The sequence below is a fragment of the Myiozetetes cayanensis genome, unplaced genomic scaffold (genome assembly GCF_022539395.1).
Source record: "Myiozetetes cayanensis isolate MyiCay16 unplaced genomic scaffold, myiCay2020 scf3, whole genome shotgun sequence".
NCBI lineage: Eukaryota > Metazoa > Chordata > Aves > Passeriformes > Tyrannidae > Myiozetetes > Myiozetetes cayanensis.
In genome coordinates this window covers 71,064,296-71,091,549 of record NW_026087521.1, presented here as the reverse complement: position 1 = coordinate 71,091,549, position 27,254 = coordinate 71,064,296, and the positions used below count along the sequence as shown (strand labels likewise).

At 44.7% G+C, this 27,254-nt stretch overlaps 3 protein-coding genes across 7 annotated transcripts in view; 2 read left to right on the top strand and 1 right to left on the bottom strand.

Moving 5' to 3' along the window:
- Window positions 1-15,829, bottom strand: part of BORCS5 (BLOC-1 related complex subunit 5) — a 49,882-nt gene extending 34,053 nt beyond the window's left edge. The window contains exons 1-4 of one of the 4 annotated variants that reach the window (XM_050323473.1): window positions 15,636-15,829; window positions 15,175-15,253; window positions 6,703-6,819; window positions 2,847-2,990 (exon numbers count right to left, since the gene is read on the bottom strand). In XM_050323473.1, coding sequence (XP_050179430.1) covers window positions 2,847-2,990; window positions 6,703-6,706 — 148 coding nt within the window. In that variant the 5' untranslated portion in view covers window positions 6,707-6,819; window positions 15,175-15,253; window positions 15,636-15,829. Of the gene's footprint in view, window positions 1-2,846; window positions 2,991-3,584; window positions 3,686-6,702; window positions 6,820-8,986; window positions 9,135-15,174; window positions 15,254-15,635 lie in introns of those variants that run through there. The other 3 variants (XM_050323474.1, XM_050323472.1, XM_050323470.1) reach the window with 3 other exon arrangements.
- On the top strand, window positions 6,175-10,773 carry MANSC1 (MANSC domain containing 1). The gene is made up of 3 exons (XM_050323469.1): window positions 6,175-6,555; window positions 7,196-7,336; window positions 8,034-10,773. Exons 1-3 carry the CDS (start codon window positions 6,336-6,338, stop codon window positions 9,014-9,016), a joined length of 1,344 nt encoding a protein of 447 aa, XP_050179426.1. The 5' UTR covers window positions 6,175-6,335; the 3' UTR covers window positions 9,017-10,773.
- A 491-nt stretch (window positions 15,830-16,320) lies between the features above and the next one.
- Window positions 16,321-27,254, top strand: part of LRP6 (LDL receptor related protein 6) — a 79,384-nt gene continuing 68,450 nt past the window's right edge. For both annotated transcript variants that reach the window (XM_050323912.1, XM_050323911.1), the window contains exon 1: window positions 16,321-16,461. In XM_050323912.1, the coding sequence (XP_050179869.1) occupies window positions 16,407-16,461 (55 nt within the window). In that variant the 5' untranslated portion in view covers window positions 16,321-16,406. The remainder of the gene's footprint in view (window positions 16,462-27,254) is intronic.

The window sequence follows — 27,254 nt, the reverse complement described above, 5'->3', positions numbered from 1 at the left end:
GAGGACAACTCAAGATCCACACAGCATCACAAGTTTCACCGCTGTCCTCTCTCACAGATTTCTCATCATCTCCCTCTGCTTTTCTGCTGAAGATGTCCACCAGCTATAATGAAAAAAACACTGTCAAATTTTCCCTTTTAAATATACTCAGACCAAAATGGCACTCCTTGTGCTGGAGCTATCTTTCAAAACTCTTCCTGCCACATAACTTGGGCTTCCTTGTTACACTATTCCCAGGTAAACTGTACCCTAGACTTCTCATTTTGTTCTTTGTGAAATACCTTTCTTGATAAATAACAAAGCAACGTAAATACGCATACCAGGCAGCACAGTAAGTAAAGATCTCACTGTGTTAGCCATAATGTACTCACTTACATTAATGATTGACAGATCTTTGCTTAATGTGCCCTTAAAAACATCAAGAACAGAAATGCCACAACCTTACTGAGCAACCTCTTCCCATGTTTTTCTTAGAAATGTTTTTCTTAGAAAAACAGTGGTATTATTCGTAGGAGAAGACTCAGGTTATTTTGGGCAAGAGGATGCTAATGAGCTGCTTGTACACAACAATCCAAAGACCATCGGACAAAACAAAGCAAAACAAAAAGAGATTTATCATCACAGTCTTGTGCAGCAGGCCAGGCAGGCAGTAGCAACAGCTTCAACAATTAAAATGTCTAGCAATAAAATTATTCTCTTAGTACTGAGATTTCCTCCACAGATAACTCAGAACACAAAACAGGGCTGCTGACTTAACTTCAAATAACTTCTTTTGCTTCTTCATGCTGAATACCTGTCAATGCAGAATTCTAGACGTAAGTAGGAAAAAGTTTCTTTCCCAAGAAAGCTTCCATAGAACAAATAATGCTTGTTAAGAAAGACAGAGAGCCTTTTTACCAGGGCCTGTAACGAAAGGACAAGGGAAAATGGTTTTAGGCTGAAAGAGGGCAGGTTTAGAATGGACATAAGGAAGAAAATTTTGTTATGATGAGGGTAGCAGGACACTGGAACAGGCAGCCCAAAGAAGCTGTGGATGCCTCATCATGAGGGGTCTCATCATGGTCAAGTTGCTCTGAGCAACCCTACCTAGCAGGTGCCTTCCAGCACCTGAAGGGAGCCTACAAGAAAGCCAGAGAGGGGTTTCTCACAAGGGCTCATGGCTGTAACTCTAAGGATACAATTTTTTCCTGTAGAAGTTGAGGAAAACCTAGTAAGGAAGATGTAATGGATATGACACTGGCATATTGTTCCCAGTGAAGAGTGCACAGTGCTAAAGATTTCCAGCTTCACTGATCAGAAGCTCAACTCAGCATGGCTAGGAGGAACAAGAGGAACAAGCCTCCCAGGAACATGCATGTTTACGTGACCATGTGCTCTTCCAGTCCATTTTATTTAATTATTAGGCCTCTTTTGAGATTTAAAAGCAAAATAAAACTGCTTGGCTTTGCTTAGACAAAGAGAAACTAAATAGAATCATGAAGCCCACAAGGAATCTAAGTTCACCTCTTCAGCTCCCCAAGCTAGCAGATCACAAGGCACAAGTTTTTAGAATTAGCTCCTAAAATCTTGAAACTTCTTCAGCCTTTCCAGAAAAATAATCTTTCATGTGAAGAATACAGATAAAGAGACCAGTCCAAAACAGAACAGCTTCTCAGCTGGGCCTGTGGCAGATCTCAAGAGTCTCTCAAGAGTCAACTCAACAGGCACACACTGCTTTTTGTACTGAACACAAATATCACAGTCTGGTTGTCCAAGTAATAACAACTACTTGAGGCTGAAAAAGCTATTCTCAAAAGTGATTCAGCATGCAAAACTCCTGAGCAGTCACCAGGTATCACCACGTCTCAGGAGACTCGAGGGAAACAGCAGGCCAAGTGACAGAAACGGAAAGGAAGATGATTTCTGTCACACATCCACAGCTTCAGGTCCAAAGTAAGACCAGAAAAAGCAACACAGTCACCAAGACAACTTAACAAATGCATGTTTAGGAGTTGAAGGACCTGGACTGGTCATCTAAGGCAGTGCCTTCCAGCTTTTCCACCTCAGCCTTTAGGGCTGCCTTAGTGATGCCTTTAGGGCAAAATGGCTCCAGTAACTTCCCTGCAGCCATGCATGAATCAGTGACCTAAACCCTCAGCTGTACAACACCACACATCATTTCTTCCAGCAGCAGGGAGGGCTAAACATCCCAGCTCCGTCCTGCAAGGCATGAGCAAGTGCTGATGGCCATGTATGCCCACACAGCAGGCCTTGCATTTTCAAAAAAACATGAGCTCCCCCAGTGTCCACTGCACAGAGTAAGAACACAGAATGAGTGCAGGGGATGTACGAAAAAAACAGCGTGAGGAAAAGAAACAAAGAAAAGTCTCAGTCCATCTACCCCAATCCAAAAAAACAAGAGGAAATCTGCTCTGTGTTGGAAACTCCCACAAGATATCTTGATTTCAAGCAACTGAATGCATGCACAGGTAGTTATGACTCTGAGAGAGTAACACACGTAAACAGACTAGAGCAAAACTGGAAACTGTGATCCATTATATATCAGAATGTAACACAGCATATCTCATCAGCCAGTGGTACAGGGCAAGCTGGCATGCTCAGAACTGTTCTGTCTTCACAGTAGATGGTTCCACTGCGGACATTACTAGCGCACCTCTAAACCACTTCATCCACTCTTTAGAAGGTCGTGACAGAACAAAAGAAAGTAAGGTTTAAAACAAGCGGGATAGTGAAAAATAGGGACAGAAATATGAACTTCAGTAGGAACCTCAGGATACACAAAGCACACATTCCATTAGGTACAAAAAAAAGATAGCTTTAAAAGCAGAGGAAGAGCAATCACCTACCTTTCAAAAGGGGCTGGAAAGTTGGAATTTCCTGCAGTTTTATGACATCTGGATCATTGCTGACATTCCGTGAGGATTGTGTTCCCGGGGCTACCACCACGATGTCATCCATTTTTGCGCGTTGCTTGGCTGGTAAAGGAGACGCTGGAAGAATATGGGAGGGAGAGGGAACAATCAATAAGCAGATTCCATCAGAATCCAACCCTACGTGAATGTTGCTCTATTTAACACTGTGCAGGTATGCCTTTTATAGTACAAACACATTACAGAGATCACTGGAAGACCCTAAGCTCCTTTCTCTCTTTCCAAATCGGGTTAACAGCTGATTCTGAAACACCTGCAGCACTGACACCCTCCTGACTCCTCCTCCTCCTCTGTGCCCACCGTGCTCCCAGCTCTCCCCCGGCCCGGGCGGTGCCCCCTCGCCGTCACAGGAAGGGCCGGGCCGGACCCGCCGCTGCCTCGCAAGGGAACAGCTGTTCCCTGCTGCACAGCCGGTGCCCCTCGCCACCGCCCGCGGGCAGCCCCTTTCCCCGGGGGCAGCCCCTTTTCCCCGGGGCGCAGCCCCTTTTCCCGGGGGCAGCCCCTTTTCCCGGGGGGGCAGCCCCTTTTCCCCGGGGCGCAGCCCTTTTCCCCGGGGGGGCAGCCCCTTTCCCCGGGGGCAGCCCCGTTCACAGCGCCCTGTCTCTATTATCTCCTGTCTCTATTGCCTCTTGCCCCCTCCCTGCCGTCCCCGACCTGCGGCGCTGGGCTCCCCCGGCCGGCTCTCGGCCTCCGCGCTCTGCTCGGCTCCCATGGCGGTGCCTGCTCGTTCGCCGCCGCCCACGGGGTTCCGTCGGGCCGGGTGACGGCGGCGGCTCCGCCCGCGGGCGGGGCTCCGCTCGGGGCCGCGGGGCGCTGCAAAGCATCGCTAATCTGCCTGCGCCGGAGGTGGAGGGAGGTGACCCCGCTCCGCTGCTTAGTGAGATCACATCTGCAGTACTGCGTGCCCTTCCGGGCTCCTCAGTGTAAGAGGCTCCAGCGGAGGCCACAGAGATGATGAGGGGTCTGGAGCGTCTCTGTTATGAGGAGAGGCTGCGGGAGCTGGGCCTGTTTAGTCTAGAGAAGAGAAGACTGATAGGGGATCTCATTACAGCATATAAATATCTCAAAGGCAGGTGCCCAGAGAATGGTGCCAGCGTCTTTGGTGGTGCCCGGCAACAGGACAAAGGACTAATGGCCATAAAGTAAAACACAAGAAGTTTCATCTCAACATGAAGAAGAACTTCTTTACACGAGGGTGGCAGAGCACTGGAACAGGCTGCCCAGGGAAGGCATGGAGTGTCCAATTGGAGACATTCAAACCCACCTGGACAAGTTCCTTAAATGTCTCTGCCTTGGCAGGGGGGTTGGAGTAGGTCCCACTATTCTCCCTCTCTCAGCTTCCCTTCCTTCCCATCTTAGTTGTGAAGGGAGCACAGCAGCTGCTGGGCAAGGCTGGCACTCCCCTCGCCAGCAGACAAGGTTTCTGCATAGCTTTTGATGGGCCTCGGCTCCCCTGCACCTCATCAGCCTGAGCAATTTGCTTCTGGTCTCTCAGGGAGGCTGAGCACCTGCCCTGCCAAGAAGAGGCAGGAAGAGCAGAAATCGGCCATGGTGGCTGGACGAGGGCAGTCATGTTATCCCCAGTATCTCCTCTGCCCTGCTCATATTAGAGATCACATCAGCCCTTCTCATATTCCCATAATCATCTGTGCCTGTCCCCCCACGGTAGTCTCTGTGCATATTTTCACATTCACTATCATTACAGTACCCTCACACCATTAACACTATCCCAACAGTCCCGGTAAAGAACGAGTTTCATCACCCTCCACCAACCCAGCCAGACCTTTAGCCTCATTTTTTGACTTCTTTCTGCTTGGGCTTCTTCCATCACCACTCTGTAAGCAAAGGCAGGTGGCAGCTGCAACTTGGTCTAACACATAGTAGGAGTAATACCTGGGCTTGCTTTTAGTATTCATTCCCATTGTCATTCACTGTGTGACGCAGTTAATTGGTGACACCTTAAGTGTTCACATTCTCTTATAACTTCTTCTTTAAACAGTGAATGTTACCAGTTTACCAAAAGAGAGATGCCTGGCTAGAAAGAAACATTTTCTTAAACAAGTGCAGCTGAAAATTTCAGATAAAAACTCCCCACCAAGAATGTGAGAATCACAACCAAACATTAAGAATTGCCCCAAAATAGCCATTTGATGCAAAATGCGATGGTGGGCTCAATCTCTTAGAACAATCATGGCCAAAAAAAAGCCAAATTAACAGCTGTATTAACAAAGGGGACTGACTGAGCATCAAGAACATCCATCCCCTGGCATCTAACCATTACAATATATAAAATAACCCGCCCTTTGGTATCTCTTCAGGTAATGTACCATCTCTAAAATGTCTCTTTTAATTACAGGAAACTAAATAAAAGGTCTCTTTCCTGAAAAAGAAGGAATGTGTCCTATGATCCTTTCATTCTTTGCACTCCTTTGTCCCTGGGCTACTTTTACTCCTAAACGCTACCCCAAAAATAATAAGAAAAAAATTAAAAAAGAGGAAATAAAAAAATTCCAAGCAAAACCATTAATTACTTAAGCAAGCAATTTCACAGAGACAGCTGAGGGAAGAATAGCTAAGCCACCAGTCAGTGGTCCTAGGAGACAGGCTATTGTGTACAACTCCCATTGCTCAAACACCCTGTGCTTGGCTGTGATTTGGACAGGATTACTCAGGTAGCAAGGAGTCTCTTACACAGCCATGGAAATAGATCCATGTCCGTTTAGCCCAGGATATGCATATTAATCACTTTCGCTACAGCCTCCAAAAGCAGATCTGACTGTGGGCAAAACCACAATAGCCTGACCAACCAAGAATTTCACCGTGTGGTTTTGCCTTTCTGTCCGATACTCAGGAAGGGCCCTTGGTGTCGGCAAGCAGCTGGAGGAGCGGGAACATCCCCACAGCCCTGCCGGCAGGCAGAAGGGCAAATGGGCAGGAGAAGGGCAGGGAGGAGGCAAGGCAGGGAGGAGGAAGGGAGGACGAGGGCAAAGAAGGGAAGGCAGGCAGGCAAGTAGGCAGGTAGGTAGGCAGATAGGCAGGTGGACAGGCAGGTTGGTAGACAGGTAGGCAGGCAGCAAGGCAGCTGGTAGACAGGTAGGTAGGTAGGCAGGCAAAAAGGAAGGCAGGCGAAGGGCAGGAGGAAGGAAGGGAGGAGGAGGAGGGCCGGCGGGCGGCCCGGGCCCGCCTCCCGCGGTCCCTCCTCCCGGACGTGCCGGGGCACCCGCGGTCTCCCCGAGCCGGCCTCACGATCCGCTGCCTTCCCGTCGCCGGGCGGCAGGGGGACAGCCCGAAGGTGCCCCCAGAAACGCCTCCCCGCCCGGGGAGTAGAGGAGGCACCTCGGCGCGGCTTCCCCGGCTGCCAGCGCTTGGCGCGGCTGGCCAAGAAACCCGCCCTCCCGGGTCACCATGTCCCCGGGTGGCGGCCGGGGCTTGGTTCGCCTGCTGCTGATCACCTGCGTGATGGCCGGGCCGTCCCTGAGCCAGGAGTGTTCGGCGGAGAGAATGGAGAATTCCATCATCGATATAGACCTGTCCCTGCCCCGGGGTGTCCGGGGCGCGGAGCCGCTCCGCGTCCCCAGCGCGGGTGCCTGTGTGCGCGCCTGCTGCTCGGGGCACAGCCTCGCAGGTAACCTCGGCCGCCCTCCCCGCCGCTGCCTGCCGCCCCAAAGCCTAAGATGCCTAGGCTGTATTTAGTAGGCGCGCTACAGAGTGACTGATGTTTTGCGCTGACGTTTTTTTGTATTTAATTTTAGCCCAAAATGAGAATGCTTACCCATCTCTGTGGTGGCTGGTTTGCATCAAGCTCTTGGAGCAGCAAGGAGGCAAGGCAGGAAGTAGAAACGACAGGGGTAGAGGTGACCCTCCCAAGCAGCGAGACGACTAGCAATTCCTGGGATGTAATAGGGAAAAACGTATAAATAATTTTCTTCCCCATGAGTTTATCAAGGAGGTTTTCAGATTTATCAGGATTTGTAAGCGAGAAGTTGTTATATAAAGTGGTGCCGTTGTGGTACAGGTAAGGGGAAGATGAGGGATTAGACTCATCATTTCCCTAACTTTATTTGTACAGGAAGAGGAAGGTGTGACCTTTTGTATTTTGGCCACGGGCCATTCTTTTGTAGTCCTTGGCTGTTTTTCCTGTAGGGATGTTATGAGTTAGTAATTTTCCTCTTACTCACATGAAGAAAAATTAACGAAATAGAGCTCATTATCACACTGCTATAAAAGTTCTTATTGCTGAAACACACATTTATGATGTTTTGCAGGAGACAAGAGGTGTAATTTGATGATTTTTTACGCTGGAAGAACAAGAGCACATCCAAACTGCTACCTGTTTCACTGCCCTACCACAGACGCTTGTCCCATGAAACCTGCAAAAGGACTTGTGAGCTACAAGATAACTAGAGGTAAATAACAGAGATTATTTAATAATAATAATTTAATAATAGACCCCACACTAGAGGACTTTTCCACCTGTGAAATTTCAGTAGTGGCCAGAAAATAGTTTTTTTGTGTTTTTAGTAAAATGTTCTAAGCCAAGCCCTATAAATTGAGAATGTTGCCCCTTTGCTTTGTGGAAAATGGATGGGCAGGTATGTGGTGAGTTTCTCTGTGGGCCCAGCTTCCTGCTTGGAATAACATCATGACCCTTATAAAATTCCTTCACGTTAGATTGAGAGCTCCTCATCATTTGCCCTTGCTTAAAAAGAAGCTGCTGCCATATTGATATATTCTAGAAGGAAGATTTCCTGGATGTAACGATGAAGATCACTGAAAGCAGTGGAAGTACCGTGCCCTTTTTAAAGGGCTCATGCTATGCTGATCAATAATTGGCAATGGTAATCATTATTTTCTGTTTTCAGTAAGGGAACCTGAAGTGCAGAAGCAAACTTTCTAAAGAGATATAAGGGAGCTTTCTAAACTTGAAGAATTTAAATGTCACTGTGTATATTTTAAAGAAAAGAAGTTCATGATGCCTCAGTTTCATTAGTCATTACCTCCCAGAGCTCCCTTATATCTCTCTTTCTAAAAAATACAAATTAAGGAAGGCTATGTTAGTCAAAAAGAGATTTAATAATTAAATACTGGTATTTCTGTTTCCAGATACTCATGCCCCAGAGGATAAATCCATCAAAACTGAGAACTTTTCTTCAAATGAGTATTCTTTGTCTTCGGATGCAGGAACCTTTTTTTCTCACAGTCAGAACAGCCCTCAGAATCATACTGCCACTTCGCAACAATCTGTGTTTCATCAGGCATCTGAACTCGTGAAGCACATAGGCAAGCATTTAGACAACATTGAATTTCATACAGATTTTCCTGAATCTCAAAGGGCAGAACAGTCTGAGAGCTTAGATTCCATCCCAAGGCAGAAAGTAATTAACCTGCCACCCAACATGTTTTCTGCTGTTCAGACTGGAAATCCCACTGCTTCATTCCCCACCACTCGGTCTGGTGCTCCTGAAACCAGCAGTACTGCTCTTACTCCTCTGCCTATAAGTACCACCAAACCGGAATTTCATACAACCCCTCTGCATCCTCGTGTTGCCAAACCTACCATCACCCCCACCACAGCTACCTCTCCTCCTGCCACAGCCTCTGGAGCTAAACCTGGTGCCCCTGTCACCAGCATCGCTGCTGCTCACGTTCCTCTCTCCAGTCCCACAACTTCTACAGCCGAGCGAGTGACCGCAAATTCCAGACCTGCTGCTGCTCCAGCAGGGCTAAGGACTCCAGCCACGTCTCCCGAGCCAACAGCTCTCTCTCGCAATCACACCAGCCATGGGACCCTCCCCTCTTCTTCAGATTCCATTCTCTCTACTGGTGGTTCCCCCACGTCTCCCCAAAACGACCTCCGGGGTGATGACCCGTCTGACTCAGAAGGCCACCTGTCAGAGGGTGTTCTGGGAGGGAAAGGTGTTGTTCAGCTGGGGGAGAAAAGCAGCCTTGTGGCAGCTTTGCTTTTTGGGGTGATATTCTTGTTGCTAGTTATTGCACTGACAGGGAAGAAAATCCACGAGTCTCTTCAGAAGAGGCATTATACCAGGCTGGATTACCTGATCAATGGAATGTACGCTGACGTCTGATGGGCGAGCGGGGAATGACATTTTAAGGAGCATCTCATTTTTGAGAGGGCAACTCTGAAATGGAACAGTAGATGCTGAAGTCTCAGAAGAGGATGGATTCCTTTTTTCTCCCCTAATGGGAAAGCAGAAGGCATGACATGGGTTTGGTGGGGAAAAGAAATGCTCTTTCTATGCTGAACTATAATGTCTATCATTTTTGATTTATACTAAATCCTGAAAATAAACACTCAAATCCAAGTTAATCTAAGAAGGTCTTATATTTAAGGAGAAAAAGCATTCCATGAGCTTAATTTGTACCGTGACAAGATCAGTGAAATAGAAGTACACCTAATAAATTGAGTGCCTGTGCAGCACGAGGGTGTTTTCAGTGCTGTTTGCACCACATACCACAGTGTTACATGATTGCCTGGCAATCCCATTTACTCTATCTGTAGCTTTACAGGAATACTTAGTAATAGAGCTTTGCATTCAAAGTATCCACGTCAGGCAGCATAATCTACACCAAAGGTCCCGGCAGAGAAGGAAGGGTGCCTCCTGAATGCAAGGAAACAATTCTGTTGCAAAACATGAAATGTGACTCACAGCCAAGAGATTGGTACATCTGTCAAGCTTAGTGTGGTGGGAAGCGGGCGTGATCCAAAAATGGCCTCAAGGCAAGTTTTCTGAAAGCTCTAAGAAAATTCCCTGAAAATTCCATTGTTCAGAGATCAAAGAAATGTCAAGAAGTTGAATTCTTACTATAAGGGGGGGCTGCACATTGCTTTACAGCTACAAACCCAGCTGTTCTGTAAATGAAAAGCATTCTGGATAACCTCTTAAAGGTGAACAAAATTACAAATGAAAAGTATCTCAAATTCATCAGCTTGTGGCTGCACTTTGTTTAACCTCAGTTGTGTTTTTTTAATAGACATTTTCAGAGGTTTGTGGCCAAGGAACGTGATAAGAGGGAACAACTTTTCTAGGAGATAAGTTCACAGACTGATAAGTACTGGGTGTAGCTGTAAAAATACAGATCTTAGGTTGACCATAATTCACTCTCACGAGAACTAAAACTTCATGAGAAGCTTTCTCCGTTGCAGGTGAGCTCACAGCAGCTTATTGCGGGAGAGGTGCTGAAAACGAATCCTCACTTCTGTGCATTTCTGCTGTCATTTGTTGGAGGGAAAGATGTTGGTATTAATTGATAAGGTTACAGTACAGTAGCAAAATGTTCAAGAGAAGACAAGCAGGTATATCTTGGGGTTGTTCAGAGCAGTGGGCATGTTACAAATGGGGAATTGTTAGGTGACCAGTTTGGATCTTTCTAGAGGAGCCTTTACGAGCTGTGTTTGAACACTAGAGGGCAACAACAGTTTATTAAATAGAATTGACGTGTTCTGAGGATGACAATTAAAAAAGTTTTAATTAGTTCATTTTTTAACTTTCCAAACAACGGATATTTCATTCCAAAAAATGTTTTATAGGAAAGCTTTTTGTTTACTGGAAGGTTCTGGGTGGAAGATTATATACACATGGTTTTAAAACATCTTACTGTATCATACAGTGTAGAAGACAACAAAACTAAGCATATTATCTTCTCTATGTTAATAACATTAAATCAGATTGCATTATTAGTCATGTATTGGCATTTCCAGTAAACAGAGAAAAAGAGAGAAAATAGTTCTTCAGTTTAGTTCTGGTAGGAGTAAGAAATGCTTATACTCAGGATTGTTTCAAGTAAATTACCAACCAACTAACAAGAAACAACAAACAAACAACGAAGAAACAAAAAACCACCCAAAAAAGAATTACATGGGAAGGCAGTTTCAAACATGGATGTTTTTTCCTTTTTGCAAAACCACCTTAGTGGATTTGAGTCTGACAATAGTGCTTTGATCCTACCATAAAATCGCTGCTCTTTGTCTCCTTTGTGGAGGCATCTTTCTTATGAGGATGGATGGAGAGAGCTCAGGTTGCTTAGCCTGGAGAAGAGAAAGTTCCAGCATGACCTTACTGGGGTCTTTTCCCTGTTCATGAGGGCCAAGAAAAAAGGTGGACAGAGGCTTTTTAGCAGAGCCTGTAGTGACAGGGCAAAGAGGAGTGGTTTCAAACCGAAAGAGTTGAGATTTAGATTGGCTGTAAGGAAGATATTTTTTTTTCTGATGAGGGTGGTGAGACACTGACACAGATTGCCCTGAGAAGGTCTGGATACCTCATCCCTGGAAGTGTTCAAGGCCAGGTTGGAGGGGGCTTGGAGCATCCTGGGCTAGTGGAAGGTGTCCCAGCCCATGGCAGGGTTGCTGGGCTAAATGACCTTTAAAGGGCCCTTCTGACCCAAATCATTCTGTGGTTCTGTGACTCTAATTGAGGGGTAGTACCCAAAGTGGGAGCAACAACTAAACAACTGCTGTATACAATGCTCTGCAAACATTTTTGTCTCCTGCCTTTAAGTGGTTTTGGCCTGTGGCTCCCATTGCTGTTTTTTTAACACTGTGACTGGAACACCTTTTGATATACTGAATTCATGATTTACTGTCCCAGTATATCATAGGCCACACATATCCTAACTGTTTCCTGCTTTTGAAAGTGCCAGGGTTCTTACACCACACATGAAGACAGGACTCTAAATCATAGTTTCTTTCAACACTGAGAGCTTTGCTTATCTTAAAAAAAAAACCCACCTCATTTTGGGAAAATAGCATTTTAAATGTATTATTCAAAGGACAGATTTCTTAACGTGCCAAGAATAAATGGGGACTTTGTTCTGTGTAAGCTCTTTTCAGATTGCTGTAAAGGTGTTAGATTTTTCACAATTGTAATAAGGAAAAAAATTAGTAGAAGATGCATTAAGTACAAAGCTCTGAGACTGAAAAAGGCACTGGAAGGAGCTTTATGAGTCAGGGCTATTCAGACACAATTCCCTGTCTTTTATTCAGTCTTTTATTCAAAGATCCACGTGACCAAATATGGTCTTTGTGGGCTTGACTGGGGAGGGGATAGAAAAATGATGATTTAAAGATTTTTTTTAAAAGGTAAGAATTTTGTCCTTGAAGTTTACTCACGAAAGAGTGGTATTGTGCTCTAGGGCATTCACAGTAACTTTTATAATGCTGAAATAAACTGGATACTATGTCCTTCATGCTACTTTTTCAGACCTTAAAACACATTTTCCATAGTGAAACGTAAAATTTGTCAAAAAGAATATGAGTAAAAGTTCTGAATTGTCAGGTCATTGCTTTTTCCCCTGATAAACCCTGGGTAATGGTAGTTTAATGAAAATTAAGAATTACCAAGAATATGCCTCCATCTTTATTTTTAATAACTACCTAGAAATCAATTAAGGGGGTAAAAAAGATTTGGGTGTTCCTTGAAATAATAAACTGTTCCAACATCTTGCATTTGTGTGGCCTTGCCTTACAAATCTCTTAAAAGAGGAAAACTTCATAAAACATCACAAACACATATTGAACCTAAAGATTAACCATTAGAGGGCAATCTTTTCTGATCTGAGCAACTCAGCTTGCTTTTCTAGTGTATTTTGAGAATTTGACTCATAAAAACAACACCCATGAAGAGGTATCATGGTTTATGATCCACAGCCATATTCCTGAGGTGCTTAGCGTCTTTGATGACCTGAGGACTAATTTTTATATTAACATAAAAATAAAGACATAAACATGAGCATGACTATAAATATGAGATATAAACAAGAAATACAACTATGATTCTTCCTTACAAAGTTTGAACTGAAGAGGGATGAGCCTCTTTGCTTGCCATAAACTGCACTTTATGGTACAGTAGTTCAGCCCAGAAGTGGCTACTGTGAGTGGCAAATGAGCTCCTTCCTACATACAGATGGTGTCTTACCCTGTGTGCATTATATAAATTGAAAGTTGTTGTAGAAGAGATTGCCAATTACTGTGACACAGTGACTTACCTTTCTTGACCCTAGGCATAAATTCTAGTCACTAATCTCTGTGACTAAAAGAGCGCAAGGAAATGTGCAACGCTTTACCCAGCAACTAATTTTTAAACTTCAAAGGCTGCAGTGCAAAGCAGAATTGTTAAATATTATGCATATTGCAAAATGCTGAAGGGGTTTGAAAAGGAAATATTCTTAAATTGTTGTTGCTCAAAAGGCACGCACGTTATGGTTAATAGAGCCCAGATGCTGACTTGGTTTTGAAAAGCTGAGCAAGCTAAAACAAAATAGTGTTTTGGTGTATGTCAGCCTGAAATGTGAGCTCTTTTAAAGGGATGTTCTTGCTGTATCAACACAGCATTAAAAACACTTTACAAATTGTAGAACAGTAACTTTTCTCAAATGACGTTTTTATAACGTGGCTTTGAAATGCAGCTACGGCTAAATATTCACGGGGAAAGTTTTGGGACTTGCCCTGTGGTCTGGTGGGCAGCGCCAAATTAAAAATCGCAATCCTGCACGGTTCATGCTGAGAACCACGACCGCTGAAGCAGCACATCCTCAAGCAGTCCTGGATGAGCTTGTTTCCTTTGCTAGGTCTGCCAGGTCTCCTCAGTGTGACAGGTCTCCTCCAGTGGTTTGCAAGTCCACCCCTGAACAGCTACAGGACCCTGTTAAAGTGACAAAATACGTGAAAGAAAAATGCTGTGGCAGCTCCAGAGAGGCACAGAGTTATGCCGTGTGCTGGGCCCTGCCTACTGTTTATCAGACACTGCTTGGCACTGAACAGCACCCTCAGGAGGAGGGAGAAAGCAGCCCCTGTGTCTGCCACAGGCACCGTGGCCACTCAAACTGCAGCCCAACAACTGTGCCAGCAGCGGCTGCCCCTACACAGAAGAAGAAATCCAAGACAAAATCAGTTTGCTTGGTGAGGGATGAAGAGGAAGCAGGGCCCTCAGAACAGGAGGAACAGGCAGGGCCAGAGATAATCCCCCAGTCCCCGTCCCCGGGATAGGATTTCAGCTGCCACTCAGGGGAGCCCCTGGTGACCTGGCTGCTCCAGTGCTCGGATGTCGTGGCCCACAGTGTGGAACTGGATGGCAGTGAAGCCAAGCAACTGGAATGCCTGTCCTGGGATGTGGGCACTGGGAAGAGGACAGAAACTCTCAGCCTCTGGAGAAAACTCCCGTCAAGTGCAAGGGAGGAGGTTGGCTCTTCTTTTCTGGCCCTCCCTCCTTAGCGGACATTCGTGTCCTGCAAACTAAGACAAGCTAATAATCATTAACTGGCTTAGAGGAAATCCAAGCAGGAGAGAGTTCAAATAATTGAAAAATGGTAAAATGCCCCAGTGTGAGGGGTGACAGCATACAGTGCTCAAAAGCTAAAAATAAAACTGGACAGCAGGGAAGATTGTCTTTAAGACAACCAGGCAGGGGATCAGGCTCCCAAGAGACATAGTCAAGACACCAGAGCGTTTCCAGCAGAAACAGATAAGATATGAGGGGGAATGGCATGTAGAGAAATGTGTTTTGTGATGCACAATTCAGGCTGGAGGTTTTCCTCAGCTGTGCACTGTGAGATGGAAGATACAAAGAATTCCTTACAGGTCTGCAACACTTCTCCAGAGGTTAATGGCAGATTGTGCAAAATTGTGAGTATGGAAGAAGTATAAGGGAACTGTAGAAGAAAAAAACAAAACAAAAAATCACCACCGTCTTTTCTTCGCTGATTCCAATTAAACAGTGAAAATAAATTAAAAAGTCTGCTCCTTCTGCCCACTCCTGCAAAACCAACAAGGGCTGGACACAGGTTATCTACTAGGTTGTCTAGGCTATGTTTTTGCATGGAAAGCCCTTCCCCTCTACTATCCATGAGGATCTTGCTTGAGTTCCCTAATCCTCCCAGCTGACAGCATAGTAACAGAGGAGGCACTTCCATCCAGCAGGCAAGGACAACATTTTGGAATGTAGACCTGGCTCTGGGCAGGTCTTGCTGTTGAGTTGCATCTGAAATACACTTTTTTTTAATAAAAATGATGAAGTTTTGTTTGGTTTTGTTTCTGCACAGTAAAAGTTGAGAGTCTGACATCACATGTCACCAGGAGCCTGTCCTCAGAATCAGTCAGCTATGCCCAGGCCTTTAAGCTGGCCCAGATGTCACCTCCTACTGTAATAGCAAGAAAAGCTATGAAAATATGTGTTGGACAGACACGAAATTAAAACTTAAATGTTTCTAGTAATCCAGAAAATAATACCACCTTTGGAACGTAAGTGTATCAGAAGTTGCTGCAAGTTCTTCTGCTTCATACCATCATTCTGCTCAGCAGCTGTCACACTCTGTGAGGGAGAACGCGAGGTAGGCATTTAAACTTAACGTTCCTTGTTGAAATAATGAAATAGATTTTCTGATCTAGAGGAAAGCAAGCTGCGTTTTGTATTATTTATTAGGAACAAAAGAAGAAGATGAGGAGGGAAGTTTGTGGGTTTTTTTTTTTTGAAACTGAGAGTGTATTACAAAATCTTAACTTCTTAGCTTCTTCGGGAGAAGGGTATGTTTACGTGAATGCAAGAGGGGAAAAAGGCTAAGTTATGTTTAAACACAGTATATTAGCGACTCAGCACAAACCCATCTTACCACATTTAGTTTAACAAGGGGGGAAGAGACAGATAACCCAAAGCACCCACAGAGAGTGCCGGGAAACAAATCACGCACCATTACCTCAGCCGAGCAGCAATCCCTTGCTGACAGGGGAGGGGACTCCTGCACACGCCCTGCTCTGGGAAAGGTTGGGATCGCCGCTGTCCAGCCATGCCCACGGGGGTCCCGCCGTGTGCCCGCGCCCTCAGGGCTCCCCCGCCCCTCAGCGGGGCTCTTTGTGCGCCCGGCCCGGCGCCGCGCGCGACAAGTAGTGCCGGCCTCACGTAGCAGCCGGCGGAGGGGGCGCGAGGGGACACGAAAAGTAGTCCCGCTGGAATGCGACCGCGGCCGCCGCCGCCTCGCCCCGCCCGCCTCCCTCTCCCCGCGGAGGGGCAGGGCGGCGCCGCCGATCGCCCTCCCGCCCGAACGGAGCTCCGCCGGGCCGCTGTCCCCGCCGTGCCGGAGAGGCTCGCCCGTCCGCGGGGAGCGCTGGCGGGGGGCGGGCGCTGCGCCCGGCCGGGAGGAGGCGGGGAAGGAGGCGGAGAGCGAGGGCTGTATCCCTGCGCCGGAGGGAGGGAGAGAGGGAGGGAAGGAGGGAGGGGGAGGGAGCGCGGCGTCGGCGCTGAGCGGCGGCCGCGGCCGGCATGGAGGGCAGCGCCCGCTCCCGCGGCGCCGCGCCGGGCCCGGGGGCCTGCTAGGCACGGGCGAGGGGGGAACCTCCGCGGCCGCCCTTCCCCGCCCCCATCTTTTCCCGCCGCCTCCCCGCCCGCCTGGAAGCATGAAGTGGCAGCGGAGGTGCTGCTCCTCGCCGCCGCCTCCCCGCCGGTGAGAGCGAGGAGGGAGCGAGGGAAGATGGGGCCCGTGCTGCGCAGCCTACTCGCCTGCAGTTTTTGTTCGCTGATGAGAGGTGAGCGGGGAGGGGCAGGGGGAAAGTTGCCGGGCTGGCGGCGAGGGGCCATGTTTGGGCGTGCGGGAGGGGAGCGGCCAGGCCTGGCTGCCGGCGGGGCGCGGGGCCCGGGCGGGGAGAGGAGCGGAGAGGAGCGGAGAGGAGAGCGCTCCCTCCCTCCCTCAGCGCCGGCCGCCTCCTCCTTCCCCGCTTCGGGAGCCGCTCGCCCGGCCGAGCCGGGGGCTGACCGCCCTGCCCGCGGCCAGCGGCCGCCTCCCGAGCCGCCCCATTGTTGTTTTCAAGTTTGTTTTTTTCTTCTTCTTTTTATTTTTTCTTTTCTAAAAAAGAGCTCCCCGAACTAGCTCACGTCCCCCATCCCTCCTCACCCCCCAGCGGTCCGTGGGGCATAGCTCGGCCACGCCTGTGTCAGGCCGGTCCCACTGTCCCCATTACCAGGCTGCTCTCCTTTCCCCCCACCCCGAGTGTCGATCGCGCCGGGAGCCTCGCGTGTTCAGCGTGGGGAGGCTGGAAAATGCCCGGGAATCGGTGCTTCCCCGACACTTCACGAGAGGAGGAATGAGTGCAGCGCTTCCCTCAGCTGGGCTGGCTCTGCGCTGGGACTCCAGAGAAGTTTGTGTTCCACGGGCGAACCGCCACGGATGCTCGTACAGCTTTAAGTCGGCCTTACGGGGGGGATGTCACTTTAAAGCAGCTGAGGATTTTGGTTCTACTTCCCGACTCCGACAAAATTTCTTGTCCTGCAGGGCACAATCTGGAAAGAAAACAGGATTTTTTTTTTAATTTTTTTTTTTTTAATGCTATAAGGCTAACTACTGTAGCTATTTCTCTGGGTTCAGTATTTCTGGGAAGGAATCGTCTGTGGTGTTTGCATACTTCATTTTGCTGTTTACTCGATTTTTTTCTTACTAGATGGGGAAGAGGTTAATTGCTAACAGTTTATCAACGACACTTTGATTTAGAAAATTCATCCATGCTAGAGTGTTTTGGTAAAGATTAGAGTAACTCAGGTTAGGTGGTGTAGGCTGAAGTAACTGCTCTGTCTCCAATTGCTCGGTACTCTGAAAAACAAAGATTTTCATCTCCTCCATAGCCTTTTTTTTCCACTCTGTGCATCTGTTTGCCATATTGTATCCTGTTTGCAGAGATACAAATACACTTATTTAAATAGTACGTGTAAGATTTCATACTTCTGCAGTAGCAGTTAAACCCCAATTTTCAAAAGTTGAGTCTAGAGTACAGGGAGAAACGCTTCCCTGATTAGTTTATTTTGATAAGTAACAATCATGCCCGTTCTTAGTGTACCATGTTTGTCTTTAATGTTCAGCCTAGTTCAAATGACAGCACAGAAATAGCTGCTGCATGTGATGTCAGATAATGTTGTTCCTTTAATTTATTCAAATCTCAAAATAGTGAGGTGTGCTTTTGCAAATTTTTGTATATTTGATGCTTAATAGGACACTTTGAAGAAGCATTCAGTTTATAAATCATATGACTGTCATTTATTTTCTTGTCTCTTGTCTCTGTTGCCAAGGACACTTGTATCTGAGCAGTGTTTTTGTTTTTAATGTGTTCCTGGTTCCCTGCTGTCCAATCACCTACCTGAAGTAATAATCTTCTGTTTTGTGACGTGATAGTAATTTTCCTACTGGCTAATTGTTACTTTAGGTAGAGATAAACAACAGGAACACTTGAGCCGTGAAGAAACAAAAATCAAATTTTAATTATATATCCTCCCTAATAAACAGCATCTGTGCAAGTGGAATTGGTTCAGATAAGCTGTGTTGAGTTCAGAAGAGGTGTCAGCAGTTCCTTAGTGAGGCAGAGGCAATGCCAGCATGAGTGTGAATAAGCTCCTATGTGAAAGTAGAGGTGAAGTTGGGAAGTTCACTGTTTGGGTTTGCGAATTCGGTGCTGTGGAGGATGCCGGGCCAACAGTGCTGGAGACAGAAACTCAGAAATGTAATAGTGAGTGTTTGTGGACTGCAGCATCCTCTCTGCTCCCAGAGATGGCAAATGGACCGAGGTTTACACGACTGAACTGTGGTCATTACTCTGAGGAAACTATGGTAGACTTGTTTAGCTCTCTGGTAAGGAGTAAAATTGGACTTGAAGGAGTACGAGGCTGTTACTGGCTAGAAACTGCTGCACAGGGCAAGGCAAAAATCTGTCAGAAGTCATCCCAGGACTGTGATAAACCAGATGCTACTGATGTTTTCAGGGCAAGTGTTTGGATTTCTAAGAGCCAGCAGGTTACTGTCATGACAGCTTGCTGTGGAGGTTCTGTGGTTTGGGGTTGGGTTTGTTTTTTGTTTTTTTAGTGTTATGACTGGTGGAAGAAAGAGGTCACTGGTCCCTCTTGGCCATAAAGCTCTTGTTTGAATGGGAATCTTATAAATGATGTTTGTGCAGATCTACTGAATATTGCAGACCTCTGTGCTTGAGGTCAGTTAGTGGAGAAATGAAAATGCCTTTCTGGTAAATGAGAAATGATGCATTTTAAAACTTCACTTCCCTCTTACGCATTGGGAAGAGGGTTTGTATTAATCCATTATTATTGTTCTAATATTGTTATTAATTGTTTTTAATCTGTTGTTTCTTGGCCTTCATAAACAGATCATTACTTTTTTGCTTTTTTTTTTTTTTTTAGGTAGATTCGTTTTCATATTTTTAGAAGAGCTTAATGTTCGAGACTTGCTAAGCTGTAACTGGTGGTGTGTGCACGTATTTTTCTACCAGAAGTCAGAGAAGGGGACGAGGAGTAGGTTTTTGCTTCTGAAGCACTCAGGTTAGAGATGAAGTGAAGTGTGATGTTGCCAGTGTGGTTTGTGCCTTCAGGTGAAGGGTCTCTTTACCTTGGACTGTACAATTCTTCATTACCTGATGCCTCAGAAATCAGTGTGCCTTTGTCTGCCATGATTTCCCATGCATTTTCCCCTTTCATCTCTTCATAAAACAATCTAAGATTAATGTGATCTAACGTGCTACAAAACCCACCATTATTTAATAGTTCCTCCAGTTGCATCTGTGATATAGTTCACTTTTCATCAGATTGCTGTGGCTTTTATTTAAAACTGAAAAATTAGGACTTAGACAGTTGGATGGTATTTTTTTCTGTGTCTTGGAGGTCAGGTGAAATAGCATTTTTGGCAAGGTGCACTGAAGATACAGGGAAGTTCTGGGTGTAGGGTTAAACTCTGTATGTCTGGTCAGAGGTGTATGCAGGTAAAGGATCCCTCAGTGTGAGTTATATGAACATAATCAGGTGGAGAGCTTTGTTCTTGTTTCACAGCATTAATGGTTAGGGGAGACATGAACTGTATTCATGTTTCATGTGTAGAAGGGCTTTTTGGTTTGTTTTTTCCTTTTTTTTTTTTTTTCAGGAAGATAGGTCAGGCTCGGGCACATAGGAACCTTTCAAACTCTGTCTTTGGGAGCTGGAGAAATCTGATTCCTTTGGACATCTGTAATCCACCTTTATGATGATGTCGCGTCTCAAAAATGCCCGCATTAAAAATATTTGCTGCGGTCCATGTGATATGGGATTTACTTTAGTTCAAATCGAGTAGAGCAAAGATATTTTTTCTTCCTCCTGAGAGGGTGGGCTAGGAGAAGAAAAGAGGGAGAAACAGGTCTCAGTTTCTGATCTGTCACCATTCATCTCCTGTGGCAGCCAGTGTGCAGACTTAAATACTGTATTCTTTGTCCCCAGCATATTTAACCTCATTAATTTCCTATGAAATGTTAAATACTTGGGTTGCTTTGCCAATGGTTTCTTCAAAAGAGTCCGGTTTCTTCAAAAGAGTCCAGTTCCTTATACTGTAAGGAGGGGTATGTGTTATTGTTGAGTGGCACCAGAGATGCAGTTGTAATTAAAGCTTTTTTGCATGATCCTGCTTCTGGCTGAGCTGGTGGCTCGTCCGTGTCTGGGATTGTGCTCGGCTCCTCTTCCAGTTCTCCTGCTGAGGAACCCTCACATTTCAACCCACTCAAGAGATTCAGGTAGTAAACTGCCACCCATTTCTTTGGTGGCACATGGGAGCCGTTTGGACTTTGAAAGTGGTTGTTGCCACCTTCAAATGTTTCAAGTGTTACGTTGATAAGCAATTTCCTCCAGGGTGGACTTTTACCAGCAAGTGATTTAAGTTGCTTAGGAAGATATGGGGGATGCAACTGCCTTGCAGACTTCAGGGATGGTGTGTTCACATTTACAGTTGGCACTGTGCTGAGCACTTTGTAGGGATGACTCTCCTAGAGTGGAATTGCTGTTCAATGAAAGGAGTATATTCTCTCCTAATCACCTTTAGTCTCTCAGCTTACACCTCACGTGTGGTTTCAGAGTGTGTGCTACTTGCAGAGTCACAGAGTACGCAGCGATCCAAGTGCAGGTGCTGTGTCATTCTTCTGTGGTAATTGGCCAAGGCTGGGAAGGGAAAAGCTCTGACTCTTTCATAGACTGTACAAAAATGCTGGGCATTGACACCCTAAATATTGAATAATCTTTTCCAAGTTATATATTTGGCAGGCAAGCTGAGGTAGAGAGCCTTCATTAAACTCTCCAGATATTCTTGTGGGTTATAAATATTTGTGTCAGGAGATTCACAGTCCGAACAGGCTTGCTATTTGCTCCACATGGACAAACCTAGTCAGAACACCCTGCTTGTGTTTGCAAGCAGAAAGGAGTTTGTTGGTTTTTTTGTCCTGTGAAAGGGTTATGAACATAGGATGATTTTATTTTTCTCCTTATGATTATCTTGCTACAGACCTTTCAATTTTAGTGTAACTGGCACTGTTCCCTGCCAGTTTTGAAATGGAGTCAAACAGACCAGTCCATGAATAGATTGAGAACACTGTCCATACCTTTTTCTGAAATACCTTATTTTTAAAATGCTTTTAAGGAATTAACCAGTCAAAGTCTAGGTTAAAAGAAGCAGTGATTCAGTTAGTAATACTTTGTTTCCTTTGCGAAATGCTGTAAACTATTTGGAGAAAGAAGCGTATCAGTTTAAAAGATTGAATGCTTTTCGAGCATCATTACTTATATAGAGAGAACAATAAGGAAATGTTTTTAATATAAACAGACATGGGAAAATGGCAACATTCATGCAGATTTTTTTAGTATCTTGTTACAGGATCACATTACCCAAATAGAATTACTCCCTTGTGATATAATCAGTGTGGCAAAAATGGGATTATAGTTTTAATTCTGTTTATGAGGGCCATGTGTGGGCTCTTGATGTCAGATTTGAAAAGTAATCATATTTGAGATGAAATTTTAATCAACGAGCTCTATAATTTTGCTTAATCAAAAATTGTTTTCCATCTCTACGATACCGAACTGTAATGTTCTCCTTTATAATCTTCTCCTGATTACTCCCCTCCCTTCCCAGTATGTTCCCAGGGGAAAAATGTAGTTCGTGTGCACTTTGCTGGGTTTTTTAAACTGTTTATGCCTCCAAAACTCCTTAATAATACAGATTTTCCTCTGTCCGTTGTCAGAGAATTCAGGCTTCTAGAAAGTGGCTGATGTGTTTGCTGGAATTCTGGAGAGTAGGAATTTGTAAACCTTGTAGTGACTCTTAATATGTCCATTTAGAAAGTGCAGTGATGTTCTAATAACTCAGAAACTTAACTGAGGCTCAAGAGTTACCCTTCACCCTGTAGGCAATGGTAAAATTAGTGAGATAATTCAAAGTTGTGTGGGTTTGTGTTTATGGGCTTTCTTTTGGATTACCAGAAATTAGCCCTGTTCAGTAAGAAGAAGACAAGATTAAATTATTGAAGTATGTGCACATCTTTCTTTACCCATTAAAACCAATCCCTAGCTGTTCATTTGAACTGGAGTTGTTACTTATTATATTAATCTGTAGTAAACATAGTAGTCTTAAGAATTTGAATGTTTGAAGTGTAATTTTTGGTTTGAGAACTTTTTTCTTCTGGCTCATGGAAAGTTGTTTTAAACTTGCACTCTGATTTTCTTTCAGTTTTCTTACAGTACTATCTTCTAGTGCAGTGTGAATTCTTCGTATTTTTGCAAAATTTTTGATTCTATGGGTCATTCTGTCCTCCAGTTGTTTTGTTTTTTTTTTTTTTGTGCTAAATTCTCTGTTCATGCCTGACTACAATTTCCTGATAGCGCTTCCAAAATCTGAACAAACACAAAATCCCAACCACGAAACAGAAAAAAACGAGTTCTTTTGTTTGACTTGGTTTTTACCTGGTGAGACAAACTTTTTCAGTAAACAGATTGTGTGGATTTAAACATCCACCAGCAGAACTAGGGAAATATTGCCAATGTGTGTGGAACTGGTCTGACTTCATCTGCAGGGTGTTACTCTGACAGCTGCTTGAGAAACTGGGAGAGTGCTGAGGGAAGATTAGGAGGACACCTGAGGAAGTGTAGTGTTGAAGTTCTGCAGACATTTATGTGTGTCAAGGTATTACTTGATTACATATCCCTAAGGAGCTTTCCTGCTTTTCATGCTTTCCAGAGTCTGCTGCTGGCCCTGGAAGGTGCCAGGATGATTTGGCAGGTGATGCTTTCCATTCAGAAACTTGCTTGTGATAGGCCAGAGCTCCACGGTGTGCTTCAGTTCATGCGTACTTTTGCTCTAATCTGACAGGGCTGTTGGCTTTTTATGCCTGGACCTGGGATTTCTATCATTCCCTGCACTCCATTTTATTTTTTTTCCCTCTCATTCTCTTGCCCCCATCCTTCTATCTCTTTAGTAACATTTTTTTTTTTCCTGTATTAAGCAGGCTAAAGGATGACTTATTACTTTTGTACCAGCTAGTCCTGCAGTGTGTCTTGGTTCTCTGTAGCTGTGATCTGGCCTGCAAAACTCACAGCAAAGCTTGGGGCAGATGCTGTTGTTGCTGCTGCTCAGTGTCTTTGCTTCTGCAGTTGAGATGGTTACTTATTCACTGGCAAGTGTGACTGTTCTTGTGACCTTTTGAGTTGCCATCTGAACAGCTCTTGGATGTCCTTAACATGGAGAATATACTTAAGGTTAGCTGAAAAGAGGAGAAAAGGTCCTTTCTGCCAAGTTTGGGCTTCCTCAGGCTTGTTTACTAAACACCTGGTTGGTTGCTGTGTCCTGCAGGTACTTTTGTGAGAAAAAGGAGGTTCAGAGAGAATAGTGCTCTCTGTTCGTAGTGACAGTGGAGTGGGGGCCACTGGTAAATCAATTCATTAGTGTTATTAGGAAAAAAAAAGTATGGAATTGTGTGTTGTGTGGAATAAATTGGGGAAGTGCTGTAATGGAGAACTTGGGGCAGAATCCTGGCCTGTTGCTTGCTGTCCTGAAAACTCGTATGTACTTGCTGGTGAATTTGTTGGTTGGCTGAAAATACAAACTGTCTCATTGTAAGTTTCTTGAGGCTGACTCTCTACTTCTGGGAAAAGTTTATTTTAATTTTCAAATTATCTCTCTTCTTATTTAATATAAGTCTCCCAGGCTTTACTCCCAGTGCTTCCTCAACCTTGTCATTCTTGCACTCACAGGTAACAAATACACAGAATTCCTTACAGGCATGAGCAGTGATGAAGAAATTTGAAACCAGGGGAATGAAGGAAGAGTCCTCACAACTGACAGTTCCAGAATCCATGTGTCAGTCCAGAGATTTTTCATTATGTTCTCACCTTGGTTCTCTGTGGGACATCTTGGGGATGGTTATTGTATTACAGACAGGGAGGTTTGTATTTTGAATGGGTTTAAGGATTAAATTGATGTTCTTTGCTGCTTGTATGTGCCTATTTCTCTGGAATCCTTCCTTGTTGTGCCTCATCCAGGTCAGAGTGTATTTGCTTGGTACATCTCCTCAGTGTCTTCCCTTTTCTCCATGTTTGCCATCCTCGTGGCAGCGTGTTTGCCAGAGCTAATTCACCTCCAGGTGCTCAGAGTTCTTCAGCAAGATCTAAAAAGAGAGGTGCAGAGCAGGAACCTGAACAAGATTTCTCCTGGCACGTTTCTGTGTGAACTGGAGCTGGAAAACGTTGGGATACAGGCACGCTGCAAGAGTGACAGAATGGGATAGTCCAGGAGATGGTGTGGGAGAAGTGCCAGTGCCAATATGAAAGAGAAGTGCAGAACCAACAGCTGGAAGTGAAGGCTGGGAGCAGGGACGTGGCTGCAGTCACATCTTGAGCAGATCCAGCAGGCTGCCAGTGGAAAGGGGGAGAGCTGCTCCCCTTCCAGCTCCCTGCTGCTCGCCTTGTGTTGGTTTTGGATTTTGCTGGACCACTCCTTGAGTTGATTCAACTTGCTAACCCAGTCAAACCTTTCACTGACATAATGCTTTGAATCAGCTTGAGGAGGGGCCCTTAACTAAGTGAGGGGGTAGAGCAGCATTGCTGGGGGTTGGGAATGAGAAAAAAAGAGTTTGGGGAAAATGAACATGTGCTAATTGCTTTAACCAGGCTAAACTCCATGTCAGTAAAAGAGAGGCACCCCAGAACTGTCCTGGATTTTTAAAGGTGGAAAGGAGGAAGTGGGAATTTGTGGAAAAGGCCACTGGACTAGGTAAAGAAAAGCATGACAAATTCTGACAGCTTAAAGTTGCTACTTAAACACCAAAAAGATTAAAAAAACCCGCATTTTCAGCTGGTGAAGTGATTGTTTTATGTTGGTTCCTCACTTTGCATCCTATGGGCAGCAGTATTTCTATGCCTGTAGCAGGTGCTGCAGGCCTAAAAGTCAGATGTACAGAGCAAGAGTGACGTAAACAAGAGTAAGGGAAACCAGACTTAAGGATCTTGGGGATTAGCAACTTTCAGTGTGCTGGGGGGAGTGACAGGAATTGCAGCCAAGAGAAATCTGTGGTACAAGAACTGGAGTTTGGCAGTGAGAAGGCAGTGAGAATTCTAGTTGTAAGGGTAAGACAAAAAAGGCAATGTCTGAACTTTAATATTGAATAGGGTAAACTTAGGAAAAGTCTTACGTGAATATTTGAGTTAAGCAGTTATAGGCTCAGTGATCACTACTGGCAGGAGTTTCTTATGATTTAAATTATTTTTGTTGCAGTTGAAATGTGTTAAACTTGAGGTTTTGTAACTGTTCTTTAAGGGAACATTTGTTCATGCTAGTGGATACAAAAACACCCTTATTTTATAAGTAAGCATAGCTTTTACTTTGTATTGGGTACTTTAATTAAAAGAATAAACTGCATGGAGACCTCTCAGGTGATGGAGGACGTGGTAATATTCACTACTGTTTCAGTTTTTGATTTCCAAGGTGAATGTTTTCTCTTTCAGAAATGCGTAGCTTCTTTTCAGTGTATTGTAGCTTGTTGCATTTACAATATATGCTTTTATGATGTCTACAGAAAGAGGAATAAAAGCATGTAAAGAGTTCAGCTTCTTAAAAAAAACCCACTCTGAGTTGTATCTTTTTTTGACCCATTATAACTTAAAGCTGCAGGACATTGAGTTGTGCAAGGAAGGGAAGGAGATAGCAAAGTAAGGTAATAATAAACCTTAACAGAAAGATTCCACTTCTAATTTAAAAAAAGTTGACTACTTCTCTATGGAAAGATGATCTCTAAATTGAATGGGGTTTTGCACAATTAAAAATTGCTTTCTGGAGAGGGAAAATACAAATACAAATTTGGTATTATTAAAACAAACAAAGTTTCACTCCTCCCTCCTCCTGTCTACAGATTGTCATAAATCAGTTTATATTCAGTGCTTCTAAATTTAGGATGACAGTCTAAGCAATTAATTTTTTAAAAACCCCACTAAACCCAACAAAATCCTCACCCACCCCCAAACATGTATAGCAGAACTCGTTTAATTGGAGGTAGATGAAGGAACTTTTTAGTTCTTTCAGCTTCTCCCAATTCACATGTGACAGTGTCTCTGGGAAATTGTTTAGTGCTACAAAGGGGAGTAGTCTGATTTTCAAAACTAGCCCTTGAATTTAGTCTGTGTTAATATTTCTAACTTCAGTGCAAGTTTCTCATATAAGGAACTGTATCTCTTGTGGCAGCGTGGCCTTGACATTACAGAACTGTGCACATCTTTGGCTCTGTAAATGAAACCCTTTTGGTTAGGACATGCATGCATCCTTCTCCCAGTTTAAAGTGCCCATCTCTGCTGATGAATAAATCTGCGAGTGCCTGGTGACGTTTGTGTGGTGACAGGCAGAGGAGCCTTTGGTATGACACTCCCAGGATGTCTCTAAATGCCTCTGTGCAGTCTGAGTGAAGGCAGGGGAAGGCTGAAATGTTTTCTGACAGTCAGTTTAAAAGGACGTGACTGCCTTATACAAATGTGGTATCTTTTGTAAGCTTCTGTTGAAGAAGGAATGAGGCTGGAATTTGCATCATGCTGTACGTAGCTTGTGATTAAGGACAATTAAGCAGGCATATTACGTTTGAGAAACTACCAGTTTTCATGGCTGCTGCTTTACATTAGTCATCTTAGGTGTTGTTATGAAAAATATACTGTGAAAACTGACAGAGTAAGCAAGTAAAGCCTATAAAATAAAGGCATTGTGTTAGAGAACTAAACAGGAGGGGTAGAGCTGAGTTTGAAAGAACTCAGTGTTGTCCATACCTGTAAAGTTATTTTTCTCCCTACCCCCTCATACCACTTCTGACACTCTGAACCAACATTTGTCTCATTCTGTGCAATGAATTTTGGATATTTTGTGTTATATGTAAAATGTCTGAGAGATATAATTTTGGGGGGTATCAACATGCAGGTGGCTCTGAAAGCTTGACGTTAATTATGCTGTTACTGAAGCGGTGTGTATATTACTAAATTCTATAAAGAAAAATAATCACTGCTTAGGTGG